General features: G+C 47.1%; 1 protein-coding gene across 1 annotated transcript; it reads left to right on the top strand.

The window, feature by feature from the left end:
- Positions 1 to 2,460: 2,460 nt before the first annotated feature.
- LOC136555190 (cystatin-like) lies at positions 2,461 to 4,724 on the top strand. Its single transcript, XM_066547787.1, has 3 exons — positions 2,461 to 2,723; positions 3,202 to 3,315; positions 4,319 to 4,724. The coding sequence occupies exons 1-3, from the start codon at positions 2,484 to 2,486 to the stop codon at positions 4,394 to 4,396; spliced, it is 432 nt and encodes a 143-aa protein (XP_066403884.1). The 5' UTR covers positions 2,461 to 2,483; the 3' UTR covers positions 4,397 to 4,724.
- The last annotated feature ends 8,668 nt before the right edge of the window (positions 4,725 to 13,392 follow it).

Raw genomic sequence — 13,392 nt, 5'->3', positions numbered from 1 at the left:
ATGGGTTTGTTTCCATAAGCAGAGGACACTCTTCTACTACAGTGAAATAGTTTTGCCTTTGGTATTGAATCACTCTCAGACCCATCTCATAAACTGCTGACTGTCTTGCTCAAGAGGCCTTTTTTTTGTGAGCCCCGGGACTCTCATGTGAACATATGCAAATCCTGCATTTGGTTCTGGCAGCCAGTTTGACAGAGGAAAACTTGGAAATCTAACCTTAATTTATGATTGATGTATTTTAAAAAGGAGTCAAAAAGCAGATTAAAAAGGCATTTAGAGCGTATTGGGTTTGAGATATTTCAAAGGTAATCTCCTACCTGTAGGGAGCGTGATTATTTTTCGCCATCTGAGGTTTGCTATCTCATTACTGAGCGATGACGACAAAAGCCCTTGTTCCTCCATGTGAGAGCCATGCAGAGATTAGAGCCCTGCAGGAACCAGCCAAAGGAAGGCTGTTATCTTTAGACAAATGCAGATAGCAGGCCTGGAGGGGAGGTGCTCAGATAAAGTGTGAGGGGCTGCCACAATGGAGATTTTTCTGGGAAGTTCAACCAAACTCTGGAAGTGTGTTCAGAGAATTGCCCTGTGCACAGGTTAGGAATTGCAAAGTGGAGAAATTAACACAGTTAAAGATACTCTTTCCATTAAGAACACAAGCCCCCAGGTTTATTTTTGTGCCATGAAAAGTTCCCAGGGGACATGGCCTACAGCAACACTACCCATTGATGTTGCCATCCAACTTCCATCTGCCATTTCTGTTGTCCCTGTCTTTATGGGCTTGATCTTAGAAATCTTTTCAATGAATTCAATGGGGCATTTTATCTTTCAGTCCCACAGAGATAGAGCTGTCCATATAACTCTCCAATTGGACAGTGGCCTGGCTGACTGTACTTTACAGGATCTCTGTGTCCATACAGAAGCTTTGGCTGGAGGCTGCAGAACATTTATTTGAAGGATTTTCTGCACATATGCATATATTGAAATGGTTACAGTTGTAAAAGTGAAATTTTCATGTTTGACAACTATATTTTTGAATGGTGAAAGACAGATGAGGGACATCAAGAGAAAGGGCAAGGGATGTACCAGTTATCTGCAGAAATTAGTAAGCCTGGTATCATAAAAAGTTCACCAGTCCTGAGTGAAATTGAAGCATAGACAAAAAGGCAGATGAAAATATGTTGGATATTGCTAAAATATCAACAACAAAAGAAGATGTTAAACTACTATTTTTCTAGTTATACTGATGGCACACAGTATTACAAACTTTTGCAATGTTATCATGAGTCTTCTGCTGCTTGGTAATTTCTTTAATTACCAGCTTCTTTGTTTATCTGGTTATTAATGAATTTCTGTTTTATATTTTTTAAAAAAGCACCTCTGATAGAGCAAGATTGTTGCACCCTGCAGAAACAAACGGACAAAATGCAGCTTTATTTCATGATCCAGGTGCCCTTTATTCATCAGAACATAATTTTTTTGCCAAGCCTTTTTTTTCTCCTCATAATTGCTTTGTTTCAAGTCCCAATTTCATGGGGTTTGGACTGTCAATAGCCAACAAACGCAGCTTGTTTCTGTTTGGGTGTCTGCAGGTGATTTTGGTGGCGTTCATTCTGGGGCTTCCCGCAGCCTGCTCTAGTGGAAGGTATCCCTGACCATGGCAGGGGGTTGGAGTGAAATGATCTTCGAGGTCCTCCCATCTAGCCCAAGCCATTCTGTGATTATTTCTCTCGCTACAAGAATGACCCCAGTGTCCTGTCAGTGTTGATAGCTCAGCTTGTTGCAAACTGCAGGGATTTTTCCATGCTGGATATAGATGGCATGCAGGCAGCTTTTCCAGTCAGCAGACAAGCCCTTTCCATTATAAGGCAAGCTGTGGATATTCAGGTGCAAAACTTCCTCCTCCTCTCTCAGCCTAACAATTCCATGAGGCATTAAATCTCACTGGAGCTGGCTCCCTCATCCTATATTAAGTCCTGTCTTTCCAAACTTAGGGTTCCTGATGGGACGAGGGAGATAATGTTGGTATTTAGGGAGCAGACGGGAAGCAGAGCCGTCTGTCTGGGAAGCCGCCTCGGCCCCTCGAAGCGTAGGTGAGGCAACATCAGCGCTGCGGAGGCAGAGGTAGGAAATTACTCAAGGTGTTGTGTGCTGGCAACAAAACACCGGTAGCTTAAAATGCTCTGTGGCTTTTATTTTCCCTTCGCAGCAGAGGGAAATAAGCACAAGAATAACCCACGAGGAGGCAGAGTCTGGAAAAAGCCTCCAGCTTCCCGTGCGGGAAAGCATCATCATCCTCCTCCTCCACTTTGCCCCCGCGCTCCCCGACCCTGTGGAAGTCCTCGACCAAGGCCGGCGGGACCGGGGGCTCCCGGTCGGGGCGGGGCGGGGCGGGCCCGGGCTCAGCCCAAAACACCGCCGGGCCCGCCCCGCCCCGCGGCTTTAAAATGGCGGCGGCCGTGAGGGGGAGCTGGTAGAACGCAGCCATGGCGGCCGATAGAGTGTCTGTGGCAGTGCTGCTGGCAGCGGCCCTGCTCTTCTTCGCCGGCGTCGTGCGGGGCGCAGGGCTCCGCCCGCTGATGGTGGGCGCCCCGCAGCCTATCGAGGACCCCGAGAACGATGAGGGGCTGGAGCGGGCTCTGCAGTTCGCCATGACGGCGTACAACAGGGCCAGCAACGACATGTACAGCAGCCGGGTGGTGCGCATCATCAGCGCCCAGAGACAGGTGAGACACCGGGGGCGGCACTCTCTGGGAGGGGGCTGGGGGTGAGGCCGGCCGGATTCCTGTGCAGAAAGGGCAGAGCGCTAGCCCGGGGGTCTCTGCAAGCTGTCGGTTTTTTCCCCACAAAAGGTGGATAGAAGTTCTATTTTTATATCTTGGCTTCTCATAGTCTGAGTGACCTTGAGTGCTGCGTGCTATGGAAGGAGCCAGTGGCTTCGCTGCGCTGCTCATGAGTTAACACGTCTCTGTTTATTGCTGCTTTGTGGGACATGTTTACTTGGATTTGGTTTCCTGTTTCTAAGGAGGTGCCAAGTGCCTCTTTGGTGGAGGTTGCCACATCCAATTCCCTGTGTACTTTCACAGTCTGTTTTCCATCATGTAACAGGATCACTGCCTGCCTTCCTGCCAGGCTTCTCTCGACAGAGAGCCCTTCCCCGTGTGCTGTGAGTAAAGCCGCCTCCGCCTGCTTGTCTTGTTGCAGATTGTGGCTGGAGTCAAGTACATAATGAAAGTGGAAATTGCCCGGACAACCTGCACAAAGCCAGCAACTGATATCCAGCACTGTGCTTTCCACGAGGAGCCCCAGATGGCCAAGGTAGGCTCCAGGGCACAGCCTGCTGACCCCCACCCTTCCCCATTTCTAGCCCTGTCCCACTGGCTTCGTACAGATGGCTGTGGTCAGTGTCCCCTGTCTGCCTCAGCCAGCATCAGAGACCTTATGCCTTTGTACTTAACAAGGCAAAGCAGGCTTTGCCCTTGCAGAACTTGTCTTGCCAGTTGATGTCACAGAAGGCAGGGCCTTTTGGCTGTTTTTTAAGTGGGGCTCAGGCTGGAGCAGTACATGTGTCTCAGTTCTCTTAAGAAGCAGTCGTGGTCTGGATCAGAAGGGTATGTAGAAGAAACTCTGTCAGGCGTGCAGGCCTCCTGACTCTCAGTCCAGAGTCCTCAGAATTCTCATCTCTTCTTTCCCATGGTGATGTAAACATGCTTGGCATGCTTTCCTGTGGGAATTGTATTGCTGTGAATAGAGCTTTGGGCAAAGCACTGCCCAAAAGAAGCAGATCACCCCATCTCCCTGTGCCAGTTACACAGGCATTTTGTAATGAGTGCTTGAGCTTTCTGGGTGGGAGCACCAAACAGGTCTGCCTTCATCTGGCCTGAGTTTTTCCATGGTGCTTCATTCCTTCTGTTGATGGCAGCAACAGGGATGTATGTGCCCTTTGTTCCTGCATGTGTGAGAGGTGTACCTGCACATAAGAGAAGCACAAAACTGGTGTGTACCATTATGGCAACTGCAATGATTTGTCACAAGTGGCTTAGCTGTGCCTGTGGGCTTATACTTGACTATTATCCATGCTGAAAGCTTTCCTCTGTGAGTGGATAAAGGAGATAACCTGATTGTCAGCAGTGCTGACTGCTCAGCTTTGTTTCCTCAGGGTTTATTTAAGAGATGTGACTCGCTCTGAGCACAGGAGTGCTGCTCCAGAATACTTGTCTGGAGAGGGCAAATGTAGAGAGCCACAGGGGTGAAGAACAGTGGTAAATGACACTGTTTCATGCTCTCATTTTCCTAACTACTTTTTTCTTTCTTTCCTTAGCACACCATCTGCAACTTTGTAGTGTTGAATGTTCCTTGGAGAAACCAAGTGGAGCTGCTGGAGAGCAAGTGCCAGTAAGCCTACCTAGATTCCAGCAGAGACCAGCAGCCAGTTGTTCAGGTTGAAAAGAAAAGGGCAATAACACAAATGGAGATGGGCTTTATCAAAGCCTGTAACTGGGCTACTGATGTATGCTTGTGCTATGCAAATTAAACCATGTAACTTTACTTTTAAAGCACAGTATGATCTCAACTTTTTCTTCTTTGGAATGACTATTTTAGAGCAGCTGTTTTGGTCTTCTACAGCTTTCCCAATGAATTCACTCCAGTATCAGAATTCTTATTAAAACCTCTTGGTATCCATGTTAAGTGACTACTGTAAACATAAAAACTTAATTAATAATTGCCATGATGTGTGGTTTTCTTTGATCTTCTGCTGTCTGGGAGGGAGGGTTTGCTTTTAGTTGTCACCTAAGAATGGGATGAGAAGGAATATTGGGTCCTGATCACAGAGGAGACAAACCATGCCTACTTGTTCTTTAGGCTGGCCTCCAGTTTTGAATAAAACATGGAAGCCTTAGCTGTTTTCACTGAAGGAACTCTGCTTTGGAGACCTCTTGATCTTGGGAAGATTGGCTGGAGCTGTAATGGTTTTGGGTGCTGGCTGCTGTACTGTTCTAAGGCTGTAAGGAAGGAGGAGGCTCCCCTTGATAAAATTACATTTTCAGGTACTAGGGGAAGGTGGCAGGTCAAAAGAGAGTCCTGGGACTGGGTGAAGTGCTGAGGTGAACAATGGAGGTGCTTCTTTTTTTTCACAGTCCTGATAGAGCATTTCTTTATCTTGTGTTTTTGCATTTTGGAGTAAACCTTTTCCTTTTGGTGTGAATCTCACCCATGGATACAGTGAGTCCAGCTCCTTGGGAGTGCATCTTCTGTGGGTTGTTCTTCCTCCCAAGGGAAATGCCACTTCCCATCATTTGTTAGGGTTTGCCAAGCTTGCAGTGAACATTAGCCAACACCTTGGTTCATGGTGGTGTGAGGATGAGCTGGTTGCCTGACACCAAAGATCTGCATCCCTCTTTCCCTTCCTCGTCACCCCATTCTCAGTGCACTGCATGAAGGTGGCCTGGTTTTGCCAGCCAGGTCAGTGACTCTGCACACTTCCCTCTGCTGACCCTGGGAATCCTGGGTCAGGCTGCTCAGGTGCCCTCAGCTGTCCTTCTCAATCTCCTCAGTTCATACATGGTTATTCCCTGGCTTCCATCTACACAAGCACAAGGCAGTGGGGAAGGGATTCCCTCATGCTTTGGGTGAGTTTGCCTCTGTTAATCTGTCCTCTTGGCTTGAGGGTGAGTAATTGCACAGGTCTCCTTCCAAGAGAGTCTAGGCTAGAAAGGAAGGTGCAGATAGACAAAATGAGGCATTTCCAGCACTTTGTTGTATTTATTATCCAGCAGCTCAGAACAGCTCATGGAGAAAAGAGAAGATGAGCTTGAGTGTTAGGAGCTCCTGAATCTGGAGGTGCTGCATTTTCCTGTTGAAATGCCAGTGACTAAGGGCATGAATGAATGGCACAGATTACCCCAGCTCACAAACTGCTGAGTGTCAGCCTTGGTGATTATCCCACCTGGAGAAGTGCCAAAAAAAGCCTGACCTAATTTAAACACCTTCCGCTGTGGGCTGTGTTGCTTTGCATTTGCAGCAGGCTAAGAGTGTTAGTGGAAGTTCCCCTGCCAAGAGCATTTTGCTTCTCAGGTCTTTTTGCTTGGCTGGCTGGCAGTGACTGGGCCAGCTGAACACTGAGCCCTCATTTTTTAGCTGCATTCTCTGCCTGACTTTTTCAAATGTTGGTATCAGATGTGAACAGGTGACCAGGGAAATGTTTGTTTCGTGTAGTTGCTTTGCTTGCATCTCGTACATCAATTCTGGGGACATTCTTCCTGAAGCTTAGTAGGGTCAGAGCTTTGCCTGCTGCTACAGCTCATGAACCCAAGGCTTTTTCCTGGCTCTGGTTCTCAGTGGCAGATTTAGGGCCAACCATGTGAGAAGTGTAGTTCTCCTTAGCAGTGCCTGCCCTTGCAGACCTGTGCTCACATGGACTTGTGGCTCCTGGCTCATTGTTCCCTGCTCATGCTGCTCCCTGGGTTGTTGCCCTACAGGGTTTTTCTGAATCTTGAAGTTGTATCAGCACTCCTTTCAGGTATGGACACTTCCCTGTGCACGCAGCTGAAATGGCAATTTCCTGCAATTATGGAAGGAAATGACCATGTGAGGATTTGGATCACCCTGCAGCCCTCAGTCTGGGCCACCCAGTGATGTTGCTGATGTGAATGCACTCACAGTGTTTCCTTAGCCTAAGGCATGGAGACCTCTCAAGGAGTGTTTAAAGATGCTTGGTTGTGTTCATTGTTAACATGCAATGCCTTAGAATCTCTAGTGTGGGTCCCTCAGAAGGTCAAATCTACCAATCAAATACGCATTCAGTTTTGAATCTTGGAATTTATCTCTTTACATGGGAGAGGGAAGACTTCATGTCCCTTTCCTTGTGAGATGCAATGGTCACCTGAGATCATTTCTGCAGGGTTGAGTAGGAAAGTGTCCTAAATTGGATCCCTGCTGGCAGTGCTGAGCCTCTCCATGACTCTTGTCACTCAGCTTTAGTGGTGGCCTGCAGGTGAGAAGGTGGGAGGACAGGTGCCTGTTTCTCCTCTCTGGGCAGCATCATCCCAGCTGAGCAAGGAAGGGTGAGGAGGAGGACTCTTCTTGAAGAATGAGAAGAGCAGCAAACCTGCAGGCTCCATGGTGCAAATCCCTTCTGAGTGTCTCCCTGCTGACCCTCTGGCATGAGTCACGGCTCACTGGGACAGCAGACCCTGGGGCAGGACGCAGGGCTTGAGGTGACACATGCTGAATGAAACCTCTCCTCTGTATCACCACTCACAGGGCATTGCCCAACCTCCCTGAGCTGGTGGGATTTTGCAGCAGGGAAGAAAAGGAGAAGCTCAGCTGCTCATCCCTGTGATAAGCTGGGGCGTGTGCTGGACCCTATTTTTTAAGCTTTCTGGAGGGAGATGTGGGTGTGTGTGAGCACAGGGCTGATGATGGGGAAAACCTTTCCCTGTTTCCAGCTGGAGAAGATCCCCCAGTGGCTCATGATGCCCTCACTGTAGCATGCCTTGCAGGGAGGCACTGTCCTCCCTTCCCCATGAGCTGAGAAGCTTCATACCTTGTGCCCTGCCAACTCCACCACTTTTCAGCATCCAGCTGCAGAAGAAATTTGGACTCAGGTCAGGGAATGGATTTTATATCTTGAGTATAAAAGCTGGAAAAAGAGGAGTTGTTTCAGTGAAATAGTGATGCTTACACTAAGCATGCCTCTCTCCCTTGTCCTAGGTGGTGTCTCCATCTGTAGAGGTAAGTAGTGGGTTTTTTTTCCCCTTCTTGTGGGGCCAAGGAGGGAAGCCCTGGCATCCATGGAGGAAAATTACCATCTCCAAGTGCCAGGACTGGCTAAAAGCAGGAGGAGGCTGGAGAAAAGCTTGGCTGGGCTTTAAGGGTGACTTTGGTTCACAAATGCAGCTGTGCAGTTCCAGAGCCAGTGGGACAGATGCTCTTCAGACACCACGTTGCAGCTCCCTTGGATGACACTGGATGTACCAAGCTCCATCTGTGCAGAATCACAGCTTGGTGAGCTTGGGGATCCCAGAGCTGGTTCCAGAAAGGGTATGTGGGAACTTTTGAGGAACAGGCTTCTCTCAAGACAAGCCATGACCTATAAAATGAAATTAGTTTTGGGCCTCTGAGCATGGCTGGGCTGGGCAGGTTGGCTAATTACACTGACCTTCCCTTGGTGAAACCCATGGGACTGGTTAAGATGACTACAGATTTTTAATTACCTCCTTTTCCTTGCTGAACAGCAGGTCTTTTCACTGCTTTCTGTGTTAGCCAGATAACATAGATGGAAATGTTTTTCCTATTTAATCTGACATTTTCAGTGTCTGCTGCACACCCCAGATGGTTCAGTGGAAATAATTTCTTCTGTGAGATGTTGAAAGAGTAATGAAACATGATGTTTCTACAGCTCTGACATGCTTTTTGCCCAGCTGCTTGCATGAACAAAACTGTCTGGGATCTCAGTTTGATAGGAAATTGGAGAACTGACAAGAAACTTATTTGCTCTGTGATCTTGTAAACTACTTTCCAAATGTAGGAAATACTTCTTGCAGATGCTTGTGCTGGGAAAGCAAGGAATTCAGATATTAGAGGATAAGGGGTCTGGAAGATCAGATTCACCAGGGAGGAGACCTGCTGTAAACCAAATTTTTCACCTGGTCACAGAGAGTGTCAGCTCAGTGCTAACTGCAGAGCTTCTCAGCTGATAATGAGAGGAGAGGTGGGGGGAAAAATGCCTGACAGGTTTTCAGGTGCTCCACTGAGCGTCCTCCATCTATCAACAGAGCCAGTTCGATTGGGAAGTAGTGAGAGTGAGCAGTGAGTGTGAAATTGGCCCCAGACTGACATGTTTTGGTCACATTCCACTGGACTTGGTCTGAAATACTGTCACAGGCAAGCAAGGTTTATGTATTTAGTGTTACTTTTACAAAATTTTTATTTTTATAGAGAATGTTGAGGGGAACCCCTACCATTGGGGAAGATGCTGTCTGATGGCATCTGAAACCAGCACTTAAGCTGCAGATGTGACCAGATGTCCCTCTGGGCTGCTCTTCCCTGGGCTTAACCATTAGTATCTGCATTTTACTGAGGCATTTGTATTCTCTTGTGCAGTTTCACAAGCCTTCCTGAAACCTAGATGTCTGACAATCACACTTGTGTCTCCCAGGGCTGGAAGAGAGAAAAAGGCACTGCTGCTGCACATGGTATTGCTAGCAGGGAAGAGCAGGGCAAGCAACAGTACTGGATGGATTTCCAGCATGGAAAAGTGCTCCCTGGATCCCCCAGACACCAGGGACCAAGTCAAGCCTTCCTTTCTCAACTCTTGTAGCCTCATACGTGTAACATAAAATCTTTCCACAGGGGGTCAGCATCTTACAGAAGATGCACAGGAATGGAAGACAAGCCGGTTTCTTACCCTCAGCAAAAGGAAGGCAGCACCGAGCATCTGCCACAGCCCTCTTCCTTATCCCAGCCGGTCCATCTGCTTCCAAGTGTCCTCTGGAGGAAGGTCTGATCCAGCCTGCTCTGATCACCCAGGCAGAAGGACACTAGAGGGGACAGATCAGTGTCCCCTGGTCAGGCAGGGGGACTCAGGGAGGGACTACATCAATCATCCCCTCAGAATCCTGGATGTCCACAACAGATACCCCCTTGCAGGATCAGCACCTGTTTTTGCAGCTCTTTGCCTGGGTATTTCCACTGCCAACAGACACCTCTCAGTCGTGTCCAGGTGTTATGCAAGCTGAAGGAAGTTACTTTAATTTAACCCCATCCTCTTGTCCTGCTTCTGAAGAGAATTGTTTGTTGTAAGTGCGATGAGCAAACCCAAATGTGTCTGCCCCTAGTGTTTACAATGTTCTCCGAGATCATGATAAAGATTGGTTTTGTTGCTATGGGATTTCTATTCTGTAATAGAAAATGTGTTTTTCTCAATAGCTCAGATGGAAACATTTGGAGAGCTTCTGTCAGTCATGTCCCTGCAAACAGAAGCCCTGAGGCCATGTAAGCAAGTGTGGGAATTGGGATATTGAAATATGAGCATCCTTGACCACTAATCCTTTGTACCTGGCAGGTGCCTGGAGAAGCAGTCTAACCCAGAGACTGACAAATTCTGTTTGTGGCTGCTACAAATTTTATACAGGTACCAACATAAATGTGTGAGGGGAAGGGCTGTGAACTTAGCTGAGTTCTGCTGAAAATGTTACACTGAAGATATCGCCTTACATTTAGCTTTTTGGGAAAACCAGGATCAGATAGAAAAATATTGACTTATTTTGGTGAAATACTCAGCTATTTTTCAGTATGCTGCCATGAGAAAAGAAGCAGAATCTGGATGTTATAATAGATTAAAGACAGACTAATTTAGTGACTCTTCACATCTCTGGTCTAATTGAAATGCAGCCTATTGTGCTTTTGTAGAACTTTGCATGGCCTCCCCATAAACAGCTGCTGACATATGCCCTGCCTGAAAATATTGGAGCTCCTGAACACAGGTACACCCTGCAATAGGCAGGTAAATCAGTGACTCTGCAGACACTGAAACTGCCCTTTTTTGATCCCAGTGGCATTTAATACTGGCAAACAAGCACCAAGTGGGAAACTGTCTTTATGCTGCCCCAAGTATGTTTCAGGGCCAACTGCAAAAACAAGAAAAGTTGTTATGTGCACTTCTGAAATCAGTGGTTAATGTCCTCCAAACCCTAGGAAATTACTGCCCAAAATTAGATGAGATCTGGAGAATTTAGTTTATGTAAATTTCTGTGACTGTCCCAGGGATTATTAAACCAGAACAAGAGCCTTATTCTAGTTGGCTCCTGGACCCCTCAGTCTATTGACTTGCATAAATCTTGTTTGCTTTGGAATTGAAATTAGCTCCCTTAACTGCATCAGCATAAAGCAAGCATCTCATTTTCTACAAGTCTTTTTTTAAAGGTGGACTGAGATTAAATAGCTGGCAACTCAAGCAGATATAAAAGGCTGTGTTGTGGCAATGCAAATGATGTGATATATGGCATAATTGGGATCCTTGTGCAGAAGAAATGAAAATCAGGATGGTTTTTTTTTTTTTTGTTGTTGCTTGCTGCTTGCTTGCTCACTCCTGGGATGTTGTGCCATCAATTAAGAGCTCAGTCCCTGTGAAGGTGAAAGTCCCCACTTTGATGCAAGACTGGGAAAACTGCAAATTGTCTCATATCAAATGGTAAAGGTTGGGAAGGTGCAAATATTAATTGGGAGTGCTTGGCTGGGGATAGTCCTGCCTGTGCCCAGGTCAGGCATGGCTAAATTTCTTGTTTTCTGCTAACAGCCAGAATTTAATGAGGTGGATGTGAATTTAGACAAAGTGTTGAGTAAAGGATGGGGGATCTTGATAGCATGACCAAGTGCCAGCTGTGGTGTCTGGGGGAGCCAGGATGTCCCCTCCAAACCCTCCTGTGGGCTGTTCAGAAAATCTTTTTCTTTTTTGGAGTCCCCAGAGAGCTCTGCACAAGATCCCTTCTTTTCAATGCTTGCTTGGGGTGGTGGAAGGCAAAATCTCTTACCTCTCTGGAGGCACAACAGCCACTAAAGAGCTGCTGAGCAGCTGCTGAACAGCAGAAAGTTTGTAGTGATGCATGTCTTGTTACCAGCTGCATCTCAGTCCTCAGTTACTGGGTTTGGAAAGAAATCTTCAGTAAGAGCACAGATGAACTCATGGTTATTATTTCCTACTCTTCAATTTAAGGAGAAAATAACAGTGAGATTGAAGGAAGCCTTTGGGTTTCTGTGCTTAACATAGAATGGTTCAATCCTTGGTCAGAACTAACTCTGTGCTCTGAGGCCACTGCCAGAGCAGAGGAAAAGTCATTTTTTCACACTCAGGTGTGAGGTTTTTATTTGGATTTGTTTACCAGCTACCATTTTTTAATGAGAGAACAGTTACTTCACTAAATTTATTTAATCTCAGGAGTAACTTGACTTTTATCATTATGTCTTACTTGTAATGAGTTTAGGGTTATTTTTATGGGTCAGTTTTGCTGGTATGCTCAATTTTCTTTATTATGGAGTACCATAAAAGGTGGATAAGACCTTCAGACTGCACCAAAACCTAATAGTTTTGAGAATGACAGATGTCTCAGGATGGTTTCTGGTTACTTGGTTCTCCTAAACTCCTCTTTCTCTTGCAAGGCAGAGCTCAGCACAGGTCCCTGCAGCTCCCAAGGCAGATGCCATTTGTTTATCAAAATAACACCTTGTTTGAAGGGACATCTCAGGCTGTGAGGGATGGAAAAGGAGCTTCTGGGGATGTTTACACAAAATTGGTGGTGTTTAGAGCAAGGGTGGCAGTGCCACTTTTTCTCCCTGATGGACTGCCACCATTCCTGCAAGGATGCACAAACTGCTGCCTGAACTGTGTTTATTTATAGCCCTTCATAAAACCAATTACCCAAATGTCACAAAATGGTGTTATTATTAGTGCATTTCCTCCTGTATTAGCGTGCCCTGAGCTCTTGCACTGTCAGGGCAGTGGAAAGGACCACGAGGCAGCTCATGGCCTTTTACCAGCAATGGCACAAATCACATTTACTGGGCTGTGCTAGAGCTGAAGTAACATTTCTTCAAACTCCCAGCCCTGCAGGCCTGAACAAAGTGTTTTTGCAGGAGCTGAGAGGCTGCCAAGGAAAGATGAATTGCTGATCCTGGAGGGAAACGTGCTCCACACTAATCTGGCTGCTGCATAGTAACTGGGATGGTGGGGTGGTGGATGGATCAGGAGAAAATAGATTGCATGCACAGAGGTGTTCATGGGCCAGGACAAATTGTGGCCCACCCCTTTTGTGCTGGGGAAGAATTGTGTGCTCTCCATGTTTCTGAAGTGCCACAGAGGTGATTGGGCTGGGGCATTCCCCTGAGAGGCTCAGCCTGGAGAATGGATGGCACAGGAGGACCCAAGAGCAGGTTCCCAGTAGTTCAGGGAGCTCTGCATCAATCTGTGACTCCTCCAAGGATGTGATAGTGGATGCTGTGGTTCTCCTGTTGCAGGCTTCAGGCTGTTGTGTCACTGTCACTGCTCCCCTGAGTCCTCATGGGTGTTCAGAGTTTGTGACCTTCAGGATGAAATTCTGGACACCCGTGTCCAGCTTCTCCACATTCACCCAGAAGGCAAGAATGCAGGTCCACACATCCCTGTCTGTTGCAGGTGGTCCACTGCAGGTTTTGGGAGGTCCTTTGTTGGTGCCGAGGTTTACACCTTAGCAAGGTTGGCCTTTGGGTGTTCTCAGCTTGGCAGAGCCTTGGTGGAGGCAACAGGGAGCCCAACTGCTTCCCAGAGGGACAGAGTGTCCCAAACCCCAGGATTCTAAGTTGTTTTCTGACTCTGCTACTGGCCTTGGATGATTTTGGGCAAGTTCCTTCATCTTTCTG

The sequence above is a fragment of the Molothrus aeneus genome, chromosome 3, assembly GCF_037042795.1.
Source record: "Molothrus aeneus isolate 106 chromosome 3, BPBGC_Maene_1.0, whole genome shotgun sequence".
In the NCBI taxonomy this organism is placed as follows: domain Eukaryota; kingdom Metazoa; phylum Chordata; class Aves; order Passeriformes; family Icteridae; genus Molothrus; species Molothrus aeneus.
The sequence above is the reverse complement of the archived record's forward strand: the minus strand, read 5'-3'. Positions and strand labels throughout refer to the sequence as shown.

Bases quoted from the DNA above. Each gene is read 5' to 3' on its own strand.
- LOC136555190 (XM_066547787.1), top strand. From the start codon at position 2,484: ATGGCGGCCGATAGAGTGTCTGTGGCAGTGCTGCTGGCAGCGGCCCTG. The intron at 2,724-3,201 runs GTGAGACACCGG...GTCTTGTTGCAG, and splicing joins TCATCAGCGCCCAGAGACAG to ATTGTGGCTGGAGTCAAGTA. The intron at 3,316-4,318 runs GTAGGCTCCAGG...TTCTTTCCTTAG, and splicing joins AGGAGCCCCAGATGGCCAAG to CACACCATCTGCAACTTTGT.